This window comes from Aptenodytes forsteri, unplaced genomic scaffold, assembly GCF_000699145.1.
Source record: "Aptenodytes forsteri isolate BGI_AS27 unplaced genomic scaffold, ASM69914v1 Scaffold426, whole genome shotgun sequence".
Taxonomy (NCBI): Eukaryota; Metazoa; Chordata; class Aves; order Sphenisciformes; family Spheniscidae; genus Aptenodytes; species Aptenodytes forsteri.
In genome coordinates this window covers 162,602-186,835 of record NW_008794010.1, presented here as the reverse complement: position 1 = coordinate 186,835, position 24,234 = coordinate 162,602, and the positions used below count along the sequence as shown (strand labels likewise).

At 44.6% G+C, this 24,234-nt stretch overlaps 1 protein-coding gene across 1 annotated transcript in view; it reads left to right on the top strand.

Annotated features, from left to right (window-relative positions):
* The first annotated feature begins 366 nt into the window (after positions 1-366).
* The window catches only part of TMC2 (transmembrane channel like 2), a 36,414-nt gene continuing 12,546 nt past the window's right edge, over positions 367-24,234 (top strand). The window contains exons 1-15 of the mRNA XM_009290460.1: positions 367-562; positions 1,776-1,823; positions 3,849-4,182; positions 4,936-5,088; positions 7,266-7,356; positions 8,277-8,358; positions 8,665-8,771; positions 10,542-10,640; positions 14,529-14,671; positions 16,180-16,327; positions 16,759-16,947; positions 18,459-18,638; positions 19,503-19,655; positions 21,014-21,142; positions 24,123-24,190. Of these exons, the coding sequence (XP_009288735.1) occupies positions 367-562; positions 1,776-1,823; positions 3,849-4,182; positions 4,936-5,088; positions 7,266-7,356; positions 8,277-8,358; positions 8,665-8,771; positions 10,542-10,640; positions 14,529-14,671; positions 16,180-16,327; positions 16,759-16,947; positions 18,459-18,638; positions 19,503-19,655; positions 21,014-21,142; positions 24,123-24,190 (2,120 nt within the window). The remainder of the gene's footprint in view (positions 563-1,775; positions 1,824-3,848; positions 4,183-4,935; positions 5,089-7,265; positions 7,357-8,276; positions 8,359-8,664; positions 8,772-10,541; positions 10,641-14,528; positions 14,672-16,179; positions 16,328-16,758; positions 16,948-18,458; positions 18,639-19,502; positions 19,656-21,013; positions 21,143-24,122; positions 24,191-24,234) is intronic.

Below are 24,234 nucleotides of genomic sequence, written 5' to 3'. Positions count from 1 at the left end.
AGAGCAGGAGTCATCTGCAAGCGTCACTGGTGGCAGCAGCCTCAAGTTGATCTCCACAACATTCCTCTCTTTCTGGAGGGAAGGAGGGAGTTAACCCTCTCCCTGCCAACACTTGGAAAAAAGTCTTTGTGTACTGTCACCACACCAGGTCCCCCAAGCAAGGTTCAGGCTGGCAGCTCCTCAGGTGCTGCACCTGACCCAGAGCAGGAGTCATCTGCAAGCGTCACTGGTGGCAGCAGCCTCAAGTTGATCTCCACAACATTCCTCTCTTTCTGGAGGGAAGGAGGGAGTTAACCCTCTCCCTGCCAACACTTGGAAAAAAGTCTTTGTGTACTGTCACCACACCAGGTCCCCCAAGGGACACCCATGCAAGCCAGCGGGTCCGCAGCAGACTTCATGGATGGCGTGAGGGTAAGCTTTCCTCTTCGGAAACTGTTCCTGCGCAATCCGCATGCCTGCAGATTGCGGGAAATCTGCAGGCATGAGAAACCCTGCAGGAGAAACCCTGTGCTGGGGATGCACCAGCTCTCCAAGGAAGCCACAGCTGGGGCAGATGCTGCAGGTTGGAGCATCTGAGCTAACTGGAGATTGCTCAGACAAACCTATCTTAGCCCATTGAAAGACTGCAAGCTGCAACGTGCAATACAATACTTTGCAGTACTAAAGGACCTTCTGAATGAGGGTCTCACATTAATTAATTAAGCCTCAGAGCACCTAGAAGGAAAATCTATCCTATTTTACCAGCAAGTGCAATGAGTATGCAAAGGTCACAGAGAATAGAGGAGCAAATGAAAGAGAGATCCTGGTGTCCTGACTCCTGACTCCTTGCTGCATCTATTAGCTCATGAGTCCCCTACAAAGGACATACCTGGAGGACAAAAGGTGACCCACAGCCATGCCCCGAGGGGTACCGCACTGAGAGGTTTAATAAGGTGCAGAAGAATGACTAGCAGGGTTACACAGATTGATGCAGGTCAGTAAAGAATATGGCATTAAGAAAATTGATCCTTTCAAAGCCTCCAGCCACATCTTATGTCAGAACCAGACGTGACTTGTGTCTGTGTTTCATACGATACCACCAAGTATCCACCAAAGGGCTTTCCTTCATGTTTAAATAATGAAATGCAATGTAATGCCGACAGGTGCTTTTTCACAGGGAGAAGGGAGACGAAGGCGAAGTGTTTGGGTGGGCTGAGACAGAGCCCGGGTCTTCTCTGCCTCTCCCACCCCTCCCTACCCTCCCCTGCCCGCATGGCTCGCAAGCAGGAGGTCACCAGTGGCTGGATGTGCCCGTCTGTCTGCAGTGCCAAGGAGACAAGCACATGGGCACTGGAAGAGAGAGTAATCCGTATATGATTGGGGTGTGCGTGCGCAACATAGCAGCTACGGTGTCTGTGCAAAAGACGGGAGGCTGTCATGGGGAAGAAAAAGAAATGTGCTTTACAGGTCATCATGGAAGATGGTTGGTATCACTACGAGATCATTTCAGTTTGGATGCTGCCAAATACTTGAGAAAATGTCTCATGACTTTCCAAGCACGTCATTTTGCATCTCTCAAAGATCATGCAATTTCACTTTGCTCATGCAGGGAACTTTTGTCAGCTTGCCAAACTAAAGTAAATATTAAGAGCATCACTGTAGGAAAAGAATATAATGTATAATCAATAAGGGATGTTCTGCCAAGCTCAGCTCGCATTTAAGGACTAGCTGTGTAAAGCACCGCCTGTGTAAATCCCAGCAACAAATGCAATTACTCTTTGTTCTTTGTCTTGCAGCTGGAATAGAGATTGATGGACAAGTCGAAAGTGACACAGAGAGTGAAGGTAACGTAGAGATTAAAAAATGCGGTCTTGTTTGAAATACAGGAGGTGATACCTTTTCTTTTCCTCTCTGGCTTGTGACTTACTCTACAACAGCAACCGTTTCATGAGCTACTTGTAAGCAAGCAGATTTTTCCCTTTAGGTTTGACTTATAATATTGATATGTAAGCCACTATTCTTAAGCAGTCTGTCCCTTTTCATCCACATTCCTAGAGTAGGAGGCTGTCAGATCCCACGTCCCTTGGCAGTCATCCCTAGTAAACCAGGCATCGCAGTAAAGCATCACCCTATGCAGGGCTGGGACTGCTTTGCACTGCACCGAGGTCCTGCTTGCCCTCCCTGTAAAGCTTGCTTAGACCATAACACACTGGTATCTTGATTAATCATGACCACAAGAAGATAAAAATGAAAATGGATTGGAGGCAGACTGATGGCTGTTAGGAAAATCAGGAAGAGCCAGTGACAGTATTAAAAACAGCTTTAACCCTGTGTGTATAGTAAATGAAGAGAAATAGTTAAGGGGTAAGATTATAACACTAAATAAAGAGAGACAGCTAAGAGATAAGATCATAACAGCACTGGATAGGTGATATGAATGTACTGCAAAAATGGTTGACAACCGTGTCTGTATGATCCATAAAATATGAGAAAGTAATTAGCAAATTACTGGGATTTATTTTTTTAATCATACCCACCTTTCCCATACAGGCAAACAAGGAAATAAGATTAAAGTAACAAATTAATGCTCCACATTTAATCTAATATTCGATAGGTTGCAAATAAAAACCGTGATAGTTGGCTGCCCAAAATGAACATTTTCCCAAAGAGGGTAGGTGGTCCTTTGACCTAGATCGCTAACTGAAATTCAGCTGAGATGCATCATTACATAGTAACTGAAACCTACCTAATGGCTCTTGAGAAATAAGTTGAAAGCTCCTTCTCATTCCCAGTGACAAGTGTGACAACCACCACCTACTAATTTTTTACCACTAGCAAGCAAAAACTATTTTCTTGTTATTAATTTCTAACTTTTCACCAAAACAAAAATGCAGATACTCAAATTATTTTTGCTTCTATTTTCCTCACTTATTAGGCTGCTCATTTTTCACTCTGGATCCTACTCCAGCACAATTTCCTTCTTCCATTACAATTTCTCCAACCCTGGGGAAAATGCCAAAATTACAAATTCTTTTTTTGTTTGTTTGTTTGAACACTCTATTTTCATCAGTAAGAAATTTTGGAAAATTAGAGAATTTTCCAAAAAGAATCTGGAAAACTTACTATTGATTTTAATGCACTTGGTGGTAAAGGGATGGTGGGGCTTGAGGTTTTTTGAATGTTTTTTTTCCCCTTTCCATAATATTCTGCAGTTAAATCATGCTCCATTTCAATCCTTCAAACTGGAAGCACTTCCAACTTCTGGACAAATTAGGTTTTTAGCTTGCAATGCCAATAAGAATGAAATGTGCATCAGAGACTATCTGTTTTTTTTCTTCTCTGGATATAGACCTTCCTATAGAAAAGAAAACTCAGAGAAACAAGACCTGGTGCTGCCTAAGCTGTACCCTTTCTCTATATAAATAGAAGACCTCCATCCCCAGCCTTGAAAAGTAAACAGCTTTCAAGGACATTGCACCAACAAGCACACTATACACTCTTTTAACTGTCTGCAATTTCTGTTTCCATTGCTCTGGTGTGTTTACAGGTCAGGAAGATGTCTGTGCTCTCTAATGGATGGGCTTTTGCATTTGTAACTAATTTCCAGTTTTCTTATGGTCACATATCAGTCACTGATGTGCTAAAAGAAGTCATACTGCCTTATATGGGAGTTGCATAACCAAGGAGTTGGACGTGGTTCTTGGACAGGGCACAACGCAAAGCCCACCGAGGTCAACGGGTGTCTGCTCATTGACTTGGCCAGGGTTTGCATCAGGCATCCTGACTGCCTGCGCTTTTCTGATGAATCCTTATTTTGCCAGCATGGAAAGCTAAGTGTTTCCCAAAGTACTTGTTTTTTACCCTTGCAGAAGATGAAGTAAAGGACAAGACACCTAAGAAACAGCCCCTCAGGGAAACCGGCAGAGCAAGCAGACTTGAAAGGAAAAAGCAAGAGAAAAACAAAGATGATGATGAGAGCAAAGAGGAAGACAGTTGTAGCCAACAAAACAGAGCTTCTAGGAGAAAAAACTACCAAAGAAAAAACAGTGATGGAAAAAAGGCAGGAGAGGAAGGAAGCCGGCAGAGAGAGAGAGGCAAAAAGGCTCCTACCAAAGAGCAAAAGGAGTCAGAAAACAAAGCAAGGAAAACAAACAAGAAAGGAAAGGAGGGGGAGAACAAACAGAAGACAGGCAGGAAAAACAGGTAATTAAACAATCCCTGAGTACGGTGCTTTGTGTCAGACTGGCAGCAGTATCAACATGCCAGTGGCGTATGGGTTAGAACTGCAAAACCAATAGACTGCAAATAAGTTACTGCTCTCCAAAAGAGATACAACAGTGGAAAACAATAGTGTAAAATGCCACACAACCAAACTGTTTCCAAGGTCTTCTGTCGTTATCGTTTCTCAGCCAGGATCAGATCCATGCATGTAGTGGAGTCCTAGCGCCTACAGCTGGGGGTAGAAAAGCACTCTTAAACAAGACAGCTTGTGCGACTCAGACCTGGGCACATTTTTTTGGTTGTTGTATGGAAACATTCAGGTTAAAATGGATCTCTCATGTTTTCAAGTCTCTTCTTCTTCCAAATCTTGCTTCTCCCAACCCTCTGCTTCTCCCCATATCTTCCATTTCCTTCTGACGATGTGAAAAACATTTCTCCAGAGCCAGCTGTAGCCCTAGGCAATGCTTCTGTAGCTGAAGCATGATCCAAAGCACAAAGTTGGGTGAGTTATTGTGAGGCGCAATCGCCTCTTCATTATCCTGGCTGGAAGCAGCCTTGCCCTGAGTGCAAAGGGGTCGTGCTGGCATCACACCGATCCAGGGGACAGTGAGGCACTGTGCCCACATCAGAGTGGGATCCCCGGGGGCCAGCGGCACTGTGCCCACCCCAAGCAAGACCTTCCCTCAAACTCCTGTGAGTTTTTCTATTTTGTGCCCTTTATTTTGTCTCTCCCAGTACTTCTTCTGCTTCTTCCAACTCATCCGACGAGGAGTCACTGTCAGAGGAAGAGCTCGCAATGCTGATGGAGCAGGTGGAGCAAAAGAAAAAACTGATTTCCACCATGAGGAACAAGCCCTGGAGGATGGTGAAGAAGCTCTCGGTGCTCAGGTACCTATCACACCAGGAACCCACACCCCTGGGGTCTTTGCTGACTGTCAGATGCACTTTGCCTTTCCTAGAAATTGCATATTTGCTGCTGCTACTGTAACACCCCAGTCTCAGAAAAAGCGACCGGCAGAGCCTGGCCAGCCTGTCTGGGTTTAAATGATCAGAGTTAAAATGTGGAATTTGATTTTCAGGCTCTGTAACCAAAGAACGGACAAGGTGCAAATCTGTTCAACTGATACCCATGGCCAGGTCATTCTACCCTTGTATTTAAAACCAAATGACTCACTACTGTCAGGCTACTTGTTAAAGCAAACTCTGTGCCCTGGTTTGCTTATTCATGCCCATTGTCAGACAGAAATCAGAGCAGCAAAGCACCATGTTACTTCACACCCCTGAGACAGGGCTGCTTGGAAAAAATGCTGTATTATTTGCAGAGGTTTATGGAGCAAACATAATATTGCCACCCAGCCCACACTGAATGTGGGAACAACTCAGGCAGCTGCAGAGCCCCCTTAGTGCAGGGCAATGGGGGGCGGTGGGGCAGGGCAGGCCAGGGAAATCAAAACCCACAGGTCAACAGGGAACAGCTGATAACAAATCATTCCCATGTCGAGGCAATGATTCAAATCCCAGCTCTATTGGTTAAAAATCCTCTGAAACCCCTTTCTACCAGGAGAGCTTTCAAAATAGCATTGCAAGGCATGCACAGCCCCACAGGGAGTGGTGATGCCCCCTCTCCATGTTTGCCAAGAGGCTCCTCAGAGCTGCAGTGACCAGGCTGTGAAGGCTGGCAGTCACTGTGTGTCTCTGCTTCTCTCTTTTACACCCTGAAGGCCAAGACCTGCTCCATCTTCCATTAAAATCAAGAGCCTTGAACACTGCCAAGTATTTCTGAAAATCTGGGTAAAGATCTATAGAAGGAAACTGTATTAAAGCAGCTTTTCTGTCTCACAGGCATGCTACGGGCCTGAGCTCATTACAAATTAAATCTTATGACCCTAAAAGTCCAAAGTTCTGCAAGAAAAGAAAAAAAAGCAAAGCAGTATTATTTCTGACATATTTTCCCTTTGGTGTAGGATTCTGGCTAAAATTCTGCCTAGGATCACGTTTGATAACATACCTCCATCCTTTCATCTTATCCCTGGAACCATGGCAATCATTACCACCCGCTAATGAACCTAAACAAAATTGTTGCATTGCTTGTGCAGGGGTCTCCAGAAAAGCTTTCAGGGTGCTGTATATTCATTAGTTATTTTGGCTGCACAAACTCAACCCTGAGACAAGAAAGGATTAGCCCCATTGCACAGATGAGGAATGCGAAACACAAAGAGAGCGAAACTATATGTTCAAGACTTAGAAATCTCACTTTAGGTTTACAAATAAAGTTGCAGGTGATTTTCCCAAGGTTATGGGCTGAACTAGCCAACTATTTCTACCAAGTAGAAGTCCGTCTTTCCCACAGGCTTAGGATTGCAAAAGACCTCCCAACTCATGAAATTTAATCTCTTCTCATGATGTATTAGCAACACCAATATACGATACAATTTTATTCACAAACTCAGCATACTCTAACAGTATCTACCTAGGTTCTTTTCTCTGTATTTCCCTTTGAAATCCTACTCTAAAACTAATTTCAATTTGCAGCTTGATTTTACTCCTGACTAGTGCACACTCATTTCTCTGGCGCTGAGATTATCCTGTTGTGCCAATTGCACATCTCTGATATTTATCCAGGGAGGTGTTCATGGAAGGAAATTCTGCATCCTCTTGGAATTTGTTTCACTAGACAATGTTATTTTCTTCTTGACCAATGCACCAGGAGAGAGAAGTTATAGCAGGCATACTGGGGTAGGAGAGCTCTGGAGTGAGAGGAGCAGGCGGGCTTTTGGTCTACACTCGGGGAGAAGTGTGGAACGAGATTTGGGACACATCTCTGCATGACCATGAGTGCTCTGGGGACTTGTTAGCTAGCCCTGTGTGGGTGTGCGAGTTCTACATGATCCAGCAACACCACCAGCAGATAGCAGCCAGAACCCTGGTGGCAGCGTGGGGTGTGGAGAGAGACCAAACCCCCACCTTCGCATGAGCGCAGCTGCTTTCCCACCGGTGCAGGCAGAGGTGAAAAGCTAAAGACCCCGTTGCTGTTTCAATAACCTGCTTGTTTATTTTCCAATTAGGGAGGCACAAGCTTTTGTAGAGAAGTTTGAAGGAGCTCTGGGAAAAGGGAAGGGCAAAAAGTTGTATGCGTATAAGATGATGATGGCAAAGGTAAGTGCTGCAATGATGTCAGCAAAAAGGTTGGATACCTGGTTATGTATTCAGCACATTTTTGGTAGAGTTTATTGACCTCTGTTTGGCCAAAGAGACACCAGGAAATCAGAACAAAACATCCTGCCAGCATTCAAAAAAATACTAGCCAGCTTCAAATCTATGTCTATTACAGAAAGAACATGGGAAAATTTCCCCCCACCTGAATCTCATTGCAACCTTCCCTGAAGCAAGGGAGGGTTTGCAGGAGCAGGGAAAACTATGGCTTTCCGGTTGCAATCTCCAAAACCTTGATCTGTGAGACAAGGTACCCCTAAAGGGGAGAGAGGCCATGCCAAACTTTTGCACTGCCCCATGGACTCCTGTAAAATTTCGTCTTCCCTGGTAATGAGGAGATAACAGGGAGAATGATGACTATTTTAAGACTGAAGTTGGTAGCCAAGTTGCATGTTGTCATGGAGATTATATTGAGAAGTGAAAAACGGAGCCAGGCCTGAGATGAAGAAATCAATGAGAGTTTAGCCACTGGTCTGATGAGGAAGGATTCAAGCTCAGTATTTTATCAAATTAAATTTTGTTTTAAATAAAGTTGGTTCAGCATCAATTCTTTCAATCCAGAGCTAGGTTTGAATTTTCCACCCCTATATAATATGGTAAACTCATAGCACAACTGCAGCTTTCCAAAAGCCTGGGAAGGTTAAAACTCAGATAATGAATGTGAACACTTGGGCTTGGGGGGCTTTTGGATTGAAGGTAGTTTCTGAAATAGTCCTAAAAATCAGACCCAGACCAGAGTCTTTGCTTTGGACTTTACACCCACTCCTAGCAATGCTACCAAACCCTGACATTAGAAAGCCCTGCAGACAAAGCAGCCTCCCTCTTCACACCTCTCTGCTCACTGCAATGTTTTCTTGTTTCAGAAATGGGTGAAATTTAAGAGAGACTTTGACAATTTCAAAACCCAGTGCATACCCTGGGAGATGAAGATAAAAGAAGTGGAGAGTAAGTGGAAGTTGCTGTGCGGTGGCAATGAGACATTTTGTAAGATAGCTTTGCCTTCATCCAAACAATGCTCCACCTCCCTGGTCCCTAGTCTCTGCTCGCCCTGGGCACCAGTGCCAAACGAGGAGCACACACCCCGGGCAGCTCTGGGCTTTGCTGTCTCCATCAGTGGTGGGGACTGTCGGGAGGGTCCTGGGCAACACATTGGGGAAACATGAGGGTAAAGGGGGGTAAAGGGGCCCAGGTCTTGCTGAGGACAGTTTAACCCTCCTAAACTCCTAACCATGAAGTGTCTTCTGGTTTAAGGTCACTTTGGCTCCTCAGTCGCTTCCTACTTCATATTTCTGCGGTGGATGTATGGAGTAAATCTTGTCCTTTTTGGGTTAATATTTGGACTGGTTATAATTCCAGAGGTAAGTGCTTAATTCTCCTTTCAGTAATATCTTGCCTGTTGCTTAACATGAACATGAAACTGATAGCACAAACAAGTGTCTTATAACAGGCAGTGCTTTAGAAAAATGAAATGTGTAAGAACAATTCTTTACAAAGAACAACTTACAAGGCTTTTACTGACACAGGAGCAAAAGTCAGATTGAAATCAGGAGACCTAAAAAGCTATCAAAGATCCTGCCCATCCAGCAGCTAAAACAGGAGCTTAAAAACCTAATTTAAGGCTAGCCTTACATTTTGACTAAAGTGAAAAACATGATCTCTGAATCCTAGGTACAAACTCAGGTCCGTAAGAGCCATAAGAAATGGACTGTGCTCTGAAAGTGATTAAGAAACCCTCCCCTTTTGGGCCCTCCCAGGGGCACGGCCCTGGGGCGGCAGCCACGGCACAGCCCCGCAGGAGGTGCCCTTGAGGGAAGGAACAAACAATTTCCCAGCACTTTGCCAACTAACATTTGTTTGGGAAATAACCCTTTTCTGTACTTTTAATTCAGATGATTCACAAGGAAGAGTTTTATTTTTAGCTTTTCTATTTCTCACTGTTCTTGGAGAAGGAAAAGGATCTCATCGCCAACTTTATATGATCGTTTATTGAAGAATTTTTTAATGTAGCCATTACAGCTCTGGCTAAATTACTCAGTGCAGTCTTTAAAGGCTGTGCAATCTGCAGACAGTGGCATCTGTTCTGTTCAACGCAGATTTTTATGGAGCAAAAAATGCATCACAGAGTCTCTCCTGAGGACCGTGCTTTTGTTCCCCTTAATGTGGTTGCTCACACTGTAGAAAGTAAAAGCTGTGTTTCCTCCCAGGATGAAGAGTCATAACCATTAGCACTGAACAATACAAATGTATTTTGTTAGGAACTATGCATATGGTAGAAGACTAAACAGCTTTAGTCTTTAAAGTACGTGTACTGTTACTCATTGCCTACTGAGCTGTTACGATATGGAGAATAGCTGGGCAACAAACATTTAACCATAAATTATTTTGAAATTAATTAGATAGCCCTAAAAATTAAGTGACAGATTATATCCTAGGACCTTTCTAGGCTATAAATGCTAATGAGATATTTTGGGATAGGCACCAGTCAGAGTCTGCTTGTAAATATATTAACTCTCCATAGCCCTTGATGTTCTCTGTCTGGACTTCAATAGCTGCTGGACTTGCTGCAAGACCGTCTTTGCATGGTGCCATCAGGAGAGGCTGTACCATGAAAACTGTTCTTTGTATCATTTTGTCATACGCTTTTTGCTCAAGCCTAACTGCCCTTCACCTCACCTTGAGATCATTTTTCAATTCAAGACTATATAATACAAAATATACTGCAAGCTCGACCCAGTGCTTTTGACTTCTCTCAAAGGAGGAGTCCTGCATAAACAGATGAAGCTAATCCCTTTATTGCGTTAGACCCATGAAGTTCAAGCAAAGAACTTCTTGCTAAACTAAGGACATTTAAACTGGAGCTCTTCATTGAGGCCTACAGTTCCTTGGCAAAATACCTCCTGTGCAATGGATGTTACCAGGGAAAGGGAAGTCCTCTGGTTATTTGGGTGAAATTAATTCTAAATATTTTAAACCGCTGCTCTGGTATTAAGAAATAAAATATATATTAAAATCAACAAAAAGGAAAACCAACCAAAAGCAAACCAAAAGGGACTCATTAAGAATAAAACTCAAAAAAACTGTACAGTGTGTTATACTATACATGCATCACTGTTATTAATGTTCACCAGGTCCTGATGGGAATGCCATACGGGAGCATGCCAAGGAAAACTGTACCCCGGGCTGAACAAGCAAGAGCTATGGATTTTTCAGTTCTTTGGGATTTTGAGGTAAGCACAGGAGCATTAATCGTAAGAGATCAGTTGAATACCTCCTAAAACCCTTCAGAAGTTAGTGGCACTACAGGGATGAATTTGTTCCAAGATAAACCAAAAATGCACCTATTTCTTCCAGAAGATGAAGACACCTGCTGCCACGAAAGCTTTCTGGTTCCCCAGAGTTTTCTGGCCAAAACAGCATGTGCACATGCAGGCACCTGCATATGGATTTGAACCACTTCCAGATACAAATGTGCTGGCTGGCATATGTCACACGTGTGTGTGTATACACACAAACACACACAGACATATATTTCTCGGGTTCGCAGGAACAAAGCAGGTGCACTTTATTCCAAAGGGGACATATCCCATCCCAACATGGCTGGCTAACACCACCTGAAATGTGTCTGTCTGGGGTCAATGAGGTGCAACAGGACAAAATAAAATCCACTAAGGCCAGTGGAGTTATACAGTTCCACAATGAAGGAAGTTAAAGCAGATTGTTCAGTGCTAATGGTTATGTCTCTTCATCCTGGGAGGAAACACAGCTTTTACTTTCTACAGTGTGAGCAACCACATTAAGGGGAACAAAGGAATCCCATGTCCTTTTATTTACAGAGTATTTTTATTCACGAAGCACAAGAAGCCAAAGTTAGGTTTTTCCATGAGCATCAGTAGAAGCAGGTGACTATGTAAACTGCCCAGTGATGAGCTCAGTGCAACTCACTTAAACCACATTCACAGAGTTGCCTTGTGAACTCAGGCAAAAAAAAGATCCTTTTTCAGAGGAAAAAACACCCAATAAATACATTTCTGCTGTATTTTAAATCTACATAGAACAATCTATAGAAATTTATATCATCATCTCACATTCATAATGTAGAATTTTATTCTGAAAAAAACAAAAAATGTTGTGTGCACAAGAGCCATTTTACTTCCAACTAGAAAGGCAGCCAGCACACAGGTGAAACGTGAGAGCTGCTCCGAACCAGGCAGCCGGAAGGCGAGTTCAAGCTGTGGACCCCCTTCGCGGGCAGGAGGCACCTTGCCGTACCACTGAAGTTGCTCATAGCCTTGGGAAGGGGATCGCTCCCCATGTCCTTGCCATCCCTGTTCCCCTGAAATATTTATATGAGCCTGAAGCTGGAACCAAAGTTTAGGACTTGCACCCAAAGGGAAAGCCTGAGTTTCCAGCCACCCACGAGCGCTTAGCTGCGACCCTGACTCACACCGCCCTCCCCCCCCCAGTTACTCTTTGCCTTTGAAGATTTAGGCCAAAGGGATTAAGTGTTTTTAGGGGATGGCCCAAAAAAGAAAAAGATGTGTGCAGGGGGTGAAGATACTTTGCTGTGGCCAATACCTTGGGATCTGACTTTCAAAGCTGCTACTTCTGGAAATATTTTTTAAATGCTTGCTGGCGCTGGCCCACATATTACAAGCGTGGGACCCAGTTCTTCTGTAATAAAACCCATCACAATTTCCTTAGCTAAAAGAAACCCCAACAACTACTTTAATGTAAGCCAGATTATTTAAATGAATGTATTAATAAGGCTTCAAATACTGGTGTGTCCAGGAAGCTGACAGGGCCAGACCTTCGTTCACCACCCATTTTCTGCTGAGGATCCTTTCAGCTCTTGCTCTCCCAGCACTTCCACCCACTTGCCAGAATCCAAAATTCAGAGGTGAATTAGCAACATTTTGAATAACATTGCACTGAATGAAAAGCTCATTTGAGCAGCACACTGTCAAAATACAAGCAGCAGCATTTAAACTCATTTGTCCAGAAAAAAAAAAAAACAAAATAAAACCCCAAAACAAACAAAAAAACCCCTGGAGGAGTGTTGCTGAACTGCAGCTGCTGATTTCGTCTGGCAGACCATAAACTATACACATATCAGCAAGGAAATTTGCTCTTGGATGAGGCTGTACCATTGCATGAAAGGCTGGCTACCGTGACCTGCCAGTCTCCTGCCTGTGGCTTGGTACATACATCTACATTCCCCTGCTGTCACCAAGGGTTTGATCCTCTGAACCCCTCTGCCATACGGGTCCCCATCCCGTACCCACTCCCTTGCTGCTTGACAGCAGGGAGCAATCACGCAAGCTTGAGAAGCAATCTCCAGCTACGGGGCAACGATGTATACCTATATGCTCTGCAGCCAGATGTTAAATAAAGCCCTTCACAGAGGCTTGCCCTTTAAAAATGAATAGATGCTTACTCCAGCGTGCTCCACAGGAGAGGTGCAATGGGGAAACATATTTCAGAGCAGGCATAAAATGAAGAGTCAATACTGTGATCCTGAAAAATACATTTCAAGAGAGAGGAGCCAGGAAAATGTATGCTTTGGCAGCAAGGAGGTCACATCATGGATTTCTAGAGGAGTGGAAAGGAATAAATCTCACTTGGACACCAGACACCATGTCTCACAGATGGAGTTTAAAGAACATACTGGATGATGTGGGCAGAGAAACTAATTTTTCAGTCCCCGCCATTTGATGAATCAAAAAGACAAAGGTTTGGGATTACAACCTTAGAAAAAAACTTCACTTAGCGCCTTCCAGGAACATTATCTTTATATTTTATGAGGCTTTTTTCATTGCACCTCCCCAGCACACGTTATACATAACACACTACGAGCCCCAAGCAGCCATGCTGTGGTGTGCCAGCCACGGGCTTGCTGCATTTCCTTGAGTGGCTCAGCAGCACTGGCAGAAACATGTGCAGAGTTGTCCTGTACCTGTGGCACTGCGCTTTGTGCAGGGCAAACACGCAGCTAATGTGGCACCCAGGGATACCAAAGCTTTATATTAGGTTAGGAATAAAAAACCTAGTGCTTTGAGGGAGCTTAGTATAATTGATTAAATGAAGGCAGTCAAACACCGGAGGAGAGGCCCAGAAAGGTTGTGGGATCTCCATCCTTGGAGATTTTCAAAACTCAGTTGGACATGGCCCTAAGCCACAGCACTTCATTTTGAAATTGGCTCTGCTTTGAGCAGGGGGCTTGACTAGATGACCTCCAGAGGTCCCTTCCCATGTAAATTATTCAATGTCTCTAAACAAGATCCATTACACAGCCTCTGATACAAGCTTCAAGTTATGTCTCAATTTTGGTCTTTCCAAAGGCTTGATCAGAGGGGGGGCTTGCTCAACTATCATGGCCAGACTGATTAACTACACTTAACTTATGAGCTGAAAGACAGCAGGCAAAAAATAGAGATGTACAATATGCAATGATAATTGGATGAGATATGACAGAAAAATAGGGAGAGATTGCTAATGCAGATTAGGAGATATGCACACTCATGGAATGCCCAACGGTTTGTACAGCAAAAAATAGATACTTGAGACAACATGGTTGATATTGTATCTGAGCTCTGCTTTCTACGGGAAAGTAATGCTTTGATTTTAGTGTTTAGTTATATTTGCTCTGCAGGTGGTAGCCAGTAAAAGGAACTAAATCTGCAGGGTATCAAGCATCAGCTGCCTCCTAACTGAAAGGAAAAGTTTCATATCATGGTGGGAAACCTCTTTGCTACAGCATTTCTACAAGGTCTGAGTGTTTGATACTGGCTTAGAGAAGCAGGTGGGCTATAGCCACAAAGAGCAAAAAGGAGGTTTTTCTGTGAGGGATGAAACAGTGATGGGTAAAACCTACATTTTAGTTTTGAGCCAGTATCCTCTAACGTGCTTTCCCTCTTCTCCCCTCTCTCAGGAGGATAAGCTTTTAGGAGGATGGCTCGCAAAGGTGACAGGGCAGCAAACAGCCAAGAATGAGACACTAAAAAATTTTCTAAGTTGATTTTCCTTGTTTTAAATCTCCAGTTTTCACCAGAAACCTCTTTCCTGCAGAAGAGAAGCTGCACAGCTTACACAAAGGTTTGCTTTTGCTTTTCCTCCAGGGCTACATCAAATACTCAGCACTCTTTTACGGCTACTACAATAACCAGCGGACAATTGGCTGGTTAAAATACAGGCTACCGATGGCATATTTCATGGTTGGGATCAGCGTATTTGGCTACAGCCTGATGGTTGTTATAAGATCGTAAGTACGGCTGGCATTGCCCTCTCCACAAAATCCACCAAGTTGGTCTCGCAGCTGGGTTCCCCTCCATGGGCACAGCTCATGGCTCAGCCCAGCCATGGACAGCTGGGGGACCATGGGGCGAAGGAGGCCGCGTGCCTGCTGCGTTCATGCACTCGGCCTCAGCATCCACCACCCCAGGCTCTGGCAGGCTGGGTGGAACTGGGCAGTCCCCTGCCTCAGCCATGTGCTCACATGCATTATTTTGAACCCTCCCACCTCCTTCTCCAGGCCTCTTCTTCCTCTTCCTCCTCCTCCTCCTCCCTGGATTGCTTTAACACTTCCTCCTACAGGGCCATGAAACAGGTGGATTTTGTACCTGAACGAGGATTTTACTTACAGTAAATTTCAAAAGCTCCTTTTCCCATCCTTTCACTGCAACAAACCACCCCTGAAAGCCAATGTGAGTCACACAGATGGTGCGAGGGGTACAGAAAAGAGCCAAACACTACCAGACTGCTTTTGATGCGTCCCCAAATCAATCAGTGGAGTTTTAAAGCGGGGTCCCAATCTCCGTGCCCCTGGTGCACTGTCCCCGAGCACTGGTGAGGCCCCCACAGCATCCCCAGGGCACCAAGGATGCAGCCAAGGCACTTCTTGCTGCTGAGACAGTCTCTGCAAAGTCAAAAATAAAAAAAATAAAACCCTGTCTCTGCCTGGAGGGCACACCATGCAAAGGTTTTCCTTCCTTTGCAAGAAAGGATAAGCCCATGGATTTGTATCGCTGCTGAAACAGGCCCCATGGCTGTGCAGCAGCAAGAGCCTCTTGAGCCTTTGGCTGGAGTGGGACATGGGGATTTGCTGTACATTTGCCATGAAATTGCAGCATCTGTTGTCTCGCCTTCCTTGAGGGACTGGTGCTAGGAACTCTAGTGGGAGTTACAAAAGGATTTCAGGGATCAAATAATAGAGAGGAAACAGCAGAAGCCATATCTGCTCCTATGCTGATTAACAAGAATAATCCTTTTTTTCTCCCTGCATGACTTGCTGCAAGCTCTTTGGCTCCAGCATTGTGCAGCTACTGAAGTCTCACTAAAACTGTGTGTTGCAGTGGGTGTATTGGACAGCACCAGTAGTTTTTGACTAAATTTAACTAACTAAAGGTAGCCATAATCATATACTGTACCCTAGGACCCAGAAGCACTGTAAATAGACTTTCTTCATGCACTAGCTGGTGGAAGTAATCCTTAACCTGCTTTAATCACCTGTGCTAGGTTTTTTTCCACATTGCTGTTTTTAATACAAGACCTGCATAGACCTGAAGACCCAATTTGACAGTTCAGTCCTCCTTAAACCTAAAGTGCAATGGCATATGTTAGACAGTTGCACCCAAACCCCAAGAACAGTCAGCCCGCTCCTTCCTTACCCACCAGCAATCCCAAGCCACCGGTGCTGCTTTGCAAAGCTGAAGGACACGTGGTGGCTCTGTGAAACAATCTGACCTTGTTACCGCACATGTCCTTACACAGGATGGCACGCAATGCCAATGAAAGTACAGCAGATGGGGATGATGACAACTTCATTTTCAGCTGGAAAATGTTCACCAGTTGGGACTACCTCATTGGCAACCCAGAGACAGCAGACAACAAGTTTGCATCCATCACCACCAGCTTCAAGGTAACCCTAACCAGCATTTCTCTGTCTGCTTCTGGAGATGCTCCCAGCGCCTACCATGGCAGAGGTTTAAGGGGAAATCTGGGTACCTGTACAACATCTCTCAGGGTATGGCGCTGAACCATGGCAGCTCCCGTGCCCTGGGTCACCCTAACCCCCTTTTTAGGATTTGACAAAAATTTGTTTTGCTTCAGAGTGCAATTCCCCCATCACGTTCCCCTGGGACATGGCAGGCTGTTTGCCACTTGATGTCTTTCAGTCAAACTGGGATGCCTGTGTGAAGCTTAGTTTGAACTTAACACAAACTACCAAGTTCAATATAGCCAGAATAGCATGGGATTGCATTTCACAGGGTGGAAAACCATCTGATGTTGCCTTAGGCTCGGTGCTGCGAGACACTCGCTCCAATTTTGTGAGCACCCCTATTTTTTCAGGAGTCTATCGTGGATGAGCAAGAAAGCAACAAGGATGAGAACATCCACCTGAGGAGGTTCCTGCGGGTTTTGGCCAATGTCCTCATCATATGCTGCTTGTGCGGGAGCGGCTACCTCATTTATTTTGTGGTGAAACGCTCCCAGACGTTTTCCAAAATGCAAAATGTTGGGTGGTATGAAAGAAATGAGGTAAGGGAACTTTGCTTCCAGTTTTCTGCTGTGATAATTTGCACTGGACATCAGCATAATTGTTGCCCCAGCTTGAGGACAGCATTCAAGGCAGAGGGGTTCCCTACCAGGGCATGGAAGTCCCCTTCAGTACCTTTGTACTTGTTTTAGCTGGGAAGCACATTGGTCTCACTGAGGGTTTCCAGGGCAAATTAACAACTCCTGCAGAGAGGGGAAAATACTCTTACAATAAATCACAATAAAAGTCAATGGATCTTCAGCATTTACAACACTGACCATTTTCTAAAGAATCTACCTCAAGTTGTATATTAATGCTTATAAGCTCTGCTGTACTAGAAAGCTCTCTGGTTGTTAAAAATGTCCATGATCAGACATAAAGCTAAATTCAGATCTTTATCATCCATCTTGAATTATGGGAATAGGATTTTAGAATCTGCAGAAAAATTTCAGTTGTCAAAATTTTTCTGTGCCTGATTTTGGAATAAGTTCAAATCTTGAAGCTCCTCACAAAAAAACCCCACAATTATTTCAACCTATGGAAAGGTTTAATTTCAATGTATACTATATTATCATGTATTTATATATCAAAGCCAAATTAAATTCAAAGCCATGCATTTTCATAATTCCCTCAGAAAACATTAGCAAGACACTACTTTCTCACAAAATGCTTTGATTTATTTCAGGGAACTTTTCCCAAAGAAAAAAAATCCTATTAAAAAAAAGTTTAATGTCTGAGACTTTTCTGCTGATAACTTGAGATCTGAATCTATACAGTTCTGGGTACTGTTCCCTCTCCTGGAAAGAAAAGCACAAAAAGAGACCTGTGAGTCAGAGCCTGCCAGCAGCTGTACAGACACAGGTTTCTACAGGCCAACAGGCTCTGTAGGGCTGTAAAAAAAGATAGAGCCTGCAAGTCATGCCTGAGCTAACGCTGACTTGCCAATGACCTCATTGACCACTGTACAACTTAGCATCTCGCGCCATATAAAGAAATAAAAATACCACTAGGAGATATTTTCTTGAGCTGCAAAACTGAGTCCTTGATGCGCTTCCATGCAAATCCGTAATTGCCTATTGCAAAAGCAAAGGTGCTGAACGTGGAAAATAAACATTAGCGTCAACTAATTATCTTTATGCACACAAGCCAAGTCTTGCGCTTCCTCCGAAACTAAAATAAGAACCTCGGAGCTGATGCAAGCAGTACTATGAGGGACTTGAGGAACCTGAATATTCATGAGTCTGGGCTGCCAGGGAACAAATTCTTCAGAGCTCATCCCTTTGAGATAACAAAACGTGCTCCTGCAAGAGCAAGCCGTGCAACCCAGCCCTGAAGTCTGACTCTGTGCTGCCTGCACACTAAGCAAAGCCAGAAGCTGAGCTCGCTTTGGCTCGCCCCCCTCTATAAATCCTTCAGAAATTTCCAACCAGTTGCTGGCAGCCCCCATTCTGCTCAAAGAAAGATAGTCACTGTTGTTACTGTTAGTGGTAATCTCGTTTTCCTCATGTGGCAGGTTGAAATTGTGATGTCCTTGCTGGGCATGTTTTGCCCTCCGCTGTTTGAAACCATCGCTGCACTAGAAAATTACCATCCCCGCATCGGGCTGAAATGGCAGCTGGGGCGGATCTTTGCGCTCTTCCTTGGGAACCTCTACACGTTTTTGTTGGCCTTAATGGATGATGTCAATGAAAAAGTAAGAGCTGAGCTGAAAAGCCACGTTCACTAGCATTTTCCAGAGCTGAGGGTGAGCGCAGCCTGTCCCCGCAGCCAGCAGGGAAGATTACCCCCTTTGCAGCACGCGCTTCCCCCATCCCCAATCCTCTGGAGCATCAGCTGCAGTGCCCTGGGGAGACTCACCGACCACAGGGGTTTCACGAGAGACAGGGGTTTCCAGAGAGTCTCCAGCTTCTCTTTACAGCCCTGAAAAGAGAGCGGTTATTGTCTCCTATAACCATGGCATGTTAGGGTAATTCGATTTTTTTTTCTCCATCTGACACCATTTGCAATTTCTATTAACACAGACCCCAAGGATACAGTTTATAATCCTCTTCCCCTACCCTGCCCTCTTTAACATTATCCTAGTAGCATGTTGCAAGCAGATAACTGCAGGAAAGGATAAATGTCTAACTGATCCGCAGAAAAAATGACTCTGTTTTAAGCTGAGAAGAATTGGAGGAATCGAGGTGGTTTGCTCTGCCCTGAAAAATTACAAAGCAAGTGAGGAAGGAGGACTGGGTGGAGGCTCCCTCTGCACCCAGTAGTCTTGCAGGAGGTCTGGCTCCTCCACGTGCAGGGATCAGGCTGCTAACTCCCCAAAACTCATGGTGCCCTGATTTGCTCTCGGTCTAGAAGGGCTGCTGCTCCCCTGCTCGTGGCAAAAGTGAAGGAGTTTCTGTGTTACTACCAGCACTGCAACTCTGTTGTAAGCAGATGCTTATGTGATGGGTGGTAACTGGTAGGGAGGAGGGGGGAACCCAATGCCTTGAGTTTCTCCAAACACATCCTCTGGAACCCCTATTTCCTGACATTTTTGGCTGGGCGGGTCTCTTCATTGCAGCTGGCTGAAGAGGATGTGGTGAAGAACATCACGCACTGGACGCTGCTTGGCCACCACAACTCGTCCGTGGGGAACGGCAGCACCGCCACCCCACCTCCCCTTGATCCCGCAGATGTGCCCAGGGGACCCTGCTGGGAGACAACTGTCGGCATTGTAAGAAATTCATTACGTAGTAATTCTCTGGGCTGGTTTTGGGTGGTGTTTTTTTGTTGTTGTTGATGTTTTTAGCATTTCCAGGCTTGAAGTTTTCCTTGCAAATGACATCTCCTTTCCCAACTCTCACATAGCAGCACCAAGGCAGTGTAAGTCCTTGGCCGTGGTTCTCAAGCCATGGTGGTGAAATGGCCAGCTGGAAGCACCCAGGGCATGCACAGCTCTGTTGCACTTACCCTGAAGAGCACAAAAGGCTGGGTAGTTTGCAGCCATACCCGCATCATGTTTTTGTTCAGGCCACGACTGTGCCTTTGAAGCAAACCTGTCTTCTCCATTTATTGCTGCACTTCCGTTCATGTTGCAGAGCGGCTTTGAAGCACAAGTAAAACCCAACGAGAGGACATGCCTCAAGGGAACTCCTGACACACCCCAACCTCTAACACATTGTGAGGCCATGGGATGAGAGCAGAATTAGGCAAAGATAACCCCCCTGAAACGCACGCAGGGTGTCCTTCAAGTCCTCAGAGTTGCACCCCACAAACCCACTCTGCAACCTTCACCTTGCACCAAGAAGTTCTGCAGCCAGACTATGCACAACTTAAAAAGTAAAAGCAAGTATTTATTGGCTGATATAGATAGCTAGGTCTTACCAAGCTACGAGGCTATGCATTACTGTGTACACCCGATGGGTCTTCACTAGCCAAGTGGTTTTCAGTCAAGTGGGGAAAGACCAGCTACTGTCACTCCTTGGAAGGGAGTGCACCTGATCTGTCATCCTCCAGATCCTTGGTTTTTCCCCTCAGACTTTTAAACCTTTTCTTGTAAGTGTTTTTCCTTTTGAATGCTTGGGACACCAGCTATCTCCATGCTACAAGTCTTACTTCTGCCTGCAATTTTACCCTTCTTGTCTTGCACATCTCCCCTCTCTACACTTCCTCACAGCTCTTGTTTACCACTGAGCAATTTCCTCAGGAATCCACGTGAAGGTTACAGAGCTGAGACATAGCAGAGCTATGCACAATCAAAACTACCCTTAGTGTATGTATGTTTTACACCAGCATTATTGCAGCATTAACATTCTGCTTCAGTTTTATGTGCTGCCACAACACATAGTGCAGTCAATAACGCTAACAGCAACTATCAGGGCTAATGGCTGTAATGGAGCTCATGGTTCCCAAGCACAGAGGTAAAGCTTAGGCACTGCCGAGTGTTTGAAAATAGGCAGGGAGTTTGCTCATGGCTTGCTTTTCTGAAGGTTACTGTCATATAAAGACAAATGGCTTAATAAAAAAATACAGTCCCAAATGGGCTACTGAAATTATAGGAGCTAAATGTTTTTTCCTTGTTTTAAATTGCAGGAGTTTGTAAGGCTCACTGTGTCCGATATCCTGGTGACCTACATAACCATCCTGGTGGGAGATTTCATCCGAGCTTGCTTCGTCAGATTTGTGAATTACTGTTGGTGCTGGGACCTAGAGGCTGGATTTGTAAGTCAGTATCTTATAGCTGAGAAGACAGAAGTAATTTAGGGCCATTTGGTCAAATGCTACAGACAGACTGCTTTTGAATGCTTCCAGTGGTCTTCCAGTCTTGTCTGATAATTTAATTGGCGTAGGCAGTCTCTGCATCACTTCTCTGGATCAATCAGTTCCATCCCAGAAAGAACCATATAAAAATGCAGTTCTCTCCCCCACCCTCAGGACTTTAAAACATGAAGTTGAGTTAAAAAAAAATTAATCTGATGTTCATTCAGTTGTTATAATCCCAAACCTTTGCGCCCTTCTATACCTCTTCTCAAGGCCCCAGACCTTCCTGTTTGTTGCCCACCCCACAGGCAGTAGCATCCTTTACTCACAGCACCGTCTTCTGATCGATGCTGGAAGCTAGTGTTGCTTCTGCTGCAATGGAGCAAGGAGCATTTCCTTCCCTTCTCATGAATGTGTAGCACACAACAGCACTGGACTCTTTGGTATTCATAAAGGCTACATTACCAAAGCAGCCAGTACTGGAGCTGCACAAATACAGAAGAAAATAATGAAGAAAAAGAAAAAAAAGTCCATTGTTTCACATAAGAAGTGACAAAAACAGATGGATTCAGACAGAGATGGAAACACCTTGCAAGATTACAATTATAGCAGTGCACCACCTGCCTAGCTGTCATACTGGGAGGGTTTCCAGGAGGGGTCTGGAGAAGAGCAAAGAGGAAGGCTTTGCAGGTGTCTACAGGGTGCTGGTCAAGCAAGGGCAGCTGGGGTATAACAAGAATTTTGCTGCTTGTGGAGCTCTTTGTATTTCTTCTGGGGGAGGCAGAGGACATCTCCCAGGGTGGCCAAGGGATTTCAGAGCATAGAGGACTCCCCTGGCAGCCAAGCAGCACGAAATTCCTCCCATTGTGTGTGCTCACAGATCATGGTCTTGTGGAAGCTTCTGGTTTCCTCCTCCTGGCCATGTCCTCCTCTCACTTTATTAGCTGCCTTTGATATTTTTTTTTTTAGATGCTTTCCTCAAAACAACCTTTAGAAATACCACATGGGGTTTTCTTCATTCTTAAGATCTCAGTTGTACAAATAGCTGGAAGTCTCTTCTGTCCTGCAGGCGCTCTTTGATGTATATATATAAAAAAACCCCAACATTTCCTGGACATCCATCCTCCAGCTCTCAGTGGAATTTAAAAGAGCTGCTTTAGGGCTTATTCTGCACTTCCCTCTCTCCTTTCCCCTCGCATTCGGCATCAGCCCAGGCAGGCTGCGAGGAGGCGATTTTGCACTGAGAAACAAACCCCATTCAGCACCTGTCAGGGGATGCCCAGACTAACATGCTCCAGCAGGTCAGCTTTTGCAAACGAGCAGTCCAACCCAGGGAGCTCAGAAGGAGCAAAGTGAGGCCCTGGTTTATTAAGACTAACTAGTAGGATTAATTTGCAGCCCATAACAGGGGCAACGCTACAGGGTTGGCACTCCGCGATCTGGCAAAGGCAAAACTCTCCTTTCATGCCAAGTGGCTCCCAAAGCAGAAAGCACCATGGGCTTCCCTCCTCTTTTTCTCCTACATCTTTGGGAGATTCACATATTCTTCCTGGTGCTATATGTATTACTCCACTGGTGCTCAAGTAGGGGTTGGTTTTTTTTCCCCTGGCCCTGGAATGAAAAAGGAGTGAAAGATGGTTTGGTAATGGCCATCTAACCCAACCTAGCCACGAGCACCAGCACAATTGTATATGTGTTTTTCTAATGTATATAGTGAATAAGTCTCTTGTTTAACCCAGCCTTCTCACACAGAAGTACTCAAGGCAGAGGACAGCAGGGACTGAAAGTTGTCTTTATTTTCATGGGAAAAAGAAGCCAATATTAACCTCTAGCTAAAGATTTGAAGTAGAAATGGACCAGAATCAAATGAACAAAGAAAACAATGTTTGCACCCATCCCTTCCCAGAGCTGTGAGCATTCAGCTAAGCAAGACTCTGACTAGGGTCCCTTCAAGTTTTCAGCATAAAAGACAAACATCTTCAACCTCAGCTTTATGAACTGCTGACAGTATTAAGTACATGCAATTGCGTGAAAAACAAGCATACTGCACAGGACATTTCAAACATATAAGGGCATCACCCATCGTTTCTTAGAACCATGTTTTCTGCATTGCAGTAAAAAAAAAAACAAACACTTTTTTTTCCAAGAAAATGTAAAAGAAAAACTTTAAACACCGTTTAATCTGCCAAAAGTCATCTGAGTTTTGTGTGCACAAAAGCAGATATATGTAGAAGAAACAGTAGCTTCATCATAGGCAAATCTAGCAGAATAGTAATTTATAAAACAACAAATACTGTCAATAGATTAGACCAGCCTTTTCTGGACTTACCACCATTAGCACCCACATCAGACAGGTTGCTCTGTATAAAGGAATATTTTAACTACTGGCTAGCACAGAGCAAAACGCCACCAGATACCCATCAGGTCATATATTCCCTCATATTTCTCTCCCTTTGCCCTCTGTTTCTGTTCTTCAGCAGCCTGCTGCTGCAAGACCTGCCGACATGGATATATCTGGTGTAGCATTTGCCCTCCAGCTCATCATTATCACTGTTTAAACATTCAATATTTTACCAGGGTGGAACTGTAAGTCCGTAGCCAGATACACCAGCTGGGGTGTAAAAACTAGTCCTGTGCCATGGCTGCTTTGCTCACAGCTGGCTTTATATTAGCAGGGAGAAATAAACACAGAGCAATTCTAAGCACCTCCTTCTATCTTTCCAATTTTCAGCAAGCCAAGAGAAAAGCAGCAGCCCACAGCCCGGTAGCTCCAATTTTGCTTTCACCGCACTGCTGCTGGTCATTCAAGCAGTACACACGCAGCAGGAAGCCCTCCCAGAAATCCCTTCATACCAGCTTTAAATAAGAGTCCTTATACCCAGCAGCAAACGATAGCAGGTACCTCTAGCAACAACACACTCTCCTTTCTTTCCCCATGCAGCCATCCTATGCTGAGTTTGACATTAGCGGCAATGTTTTGGGTTTGGTGTTCAACCAGGGAATGATTTGGTAAGATATGTCCTTTTTTTTTTTTTTTTTTGGGGGGGGGGGGG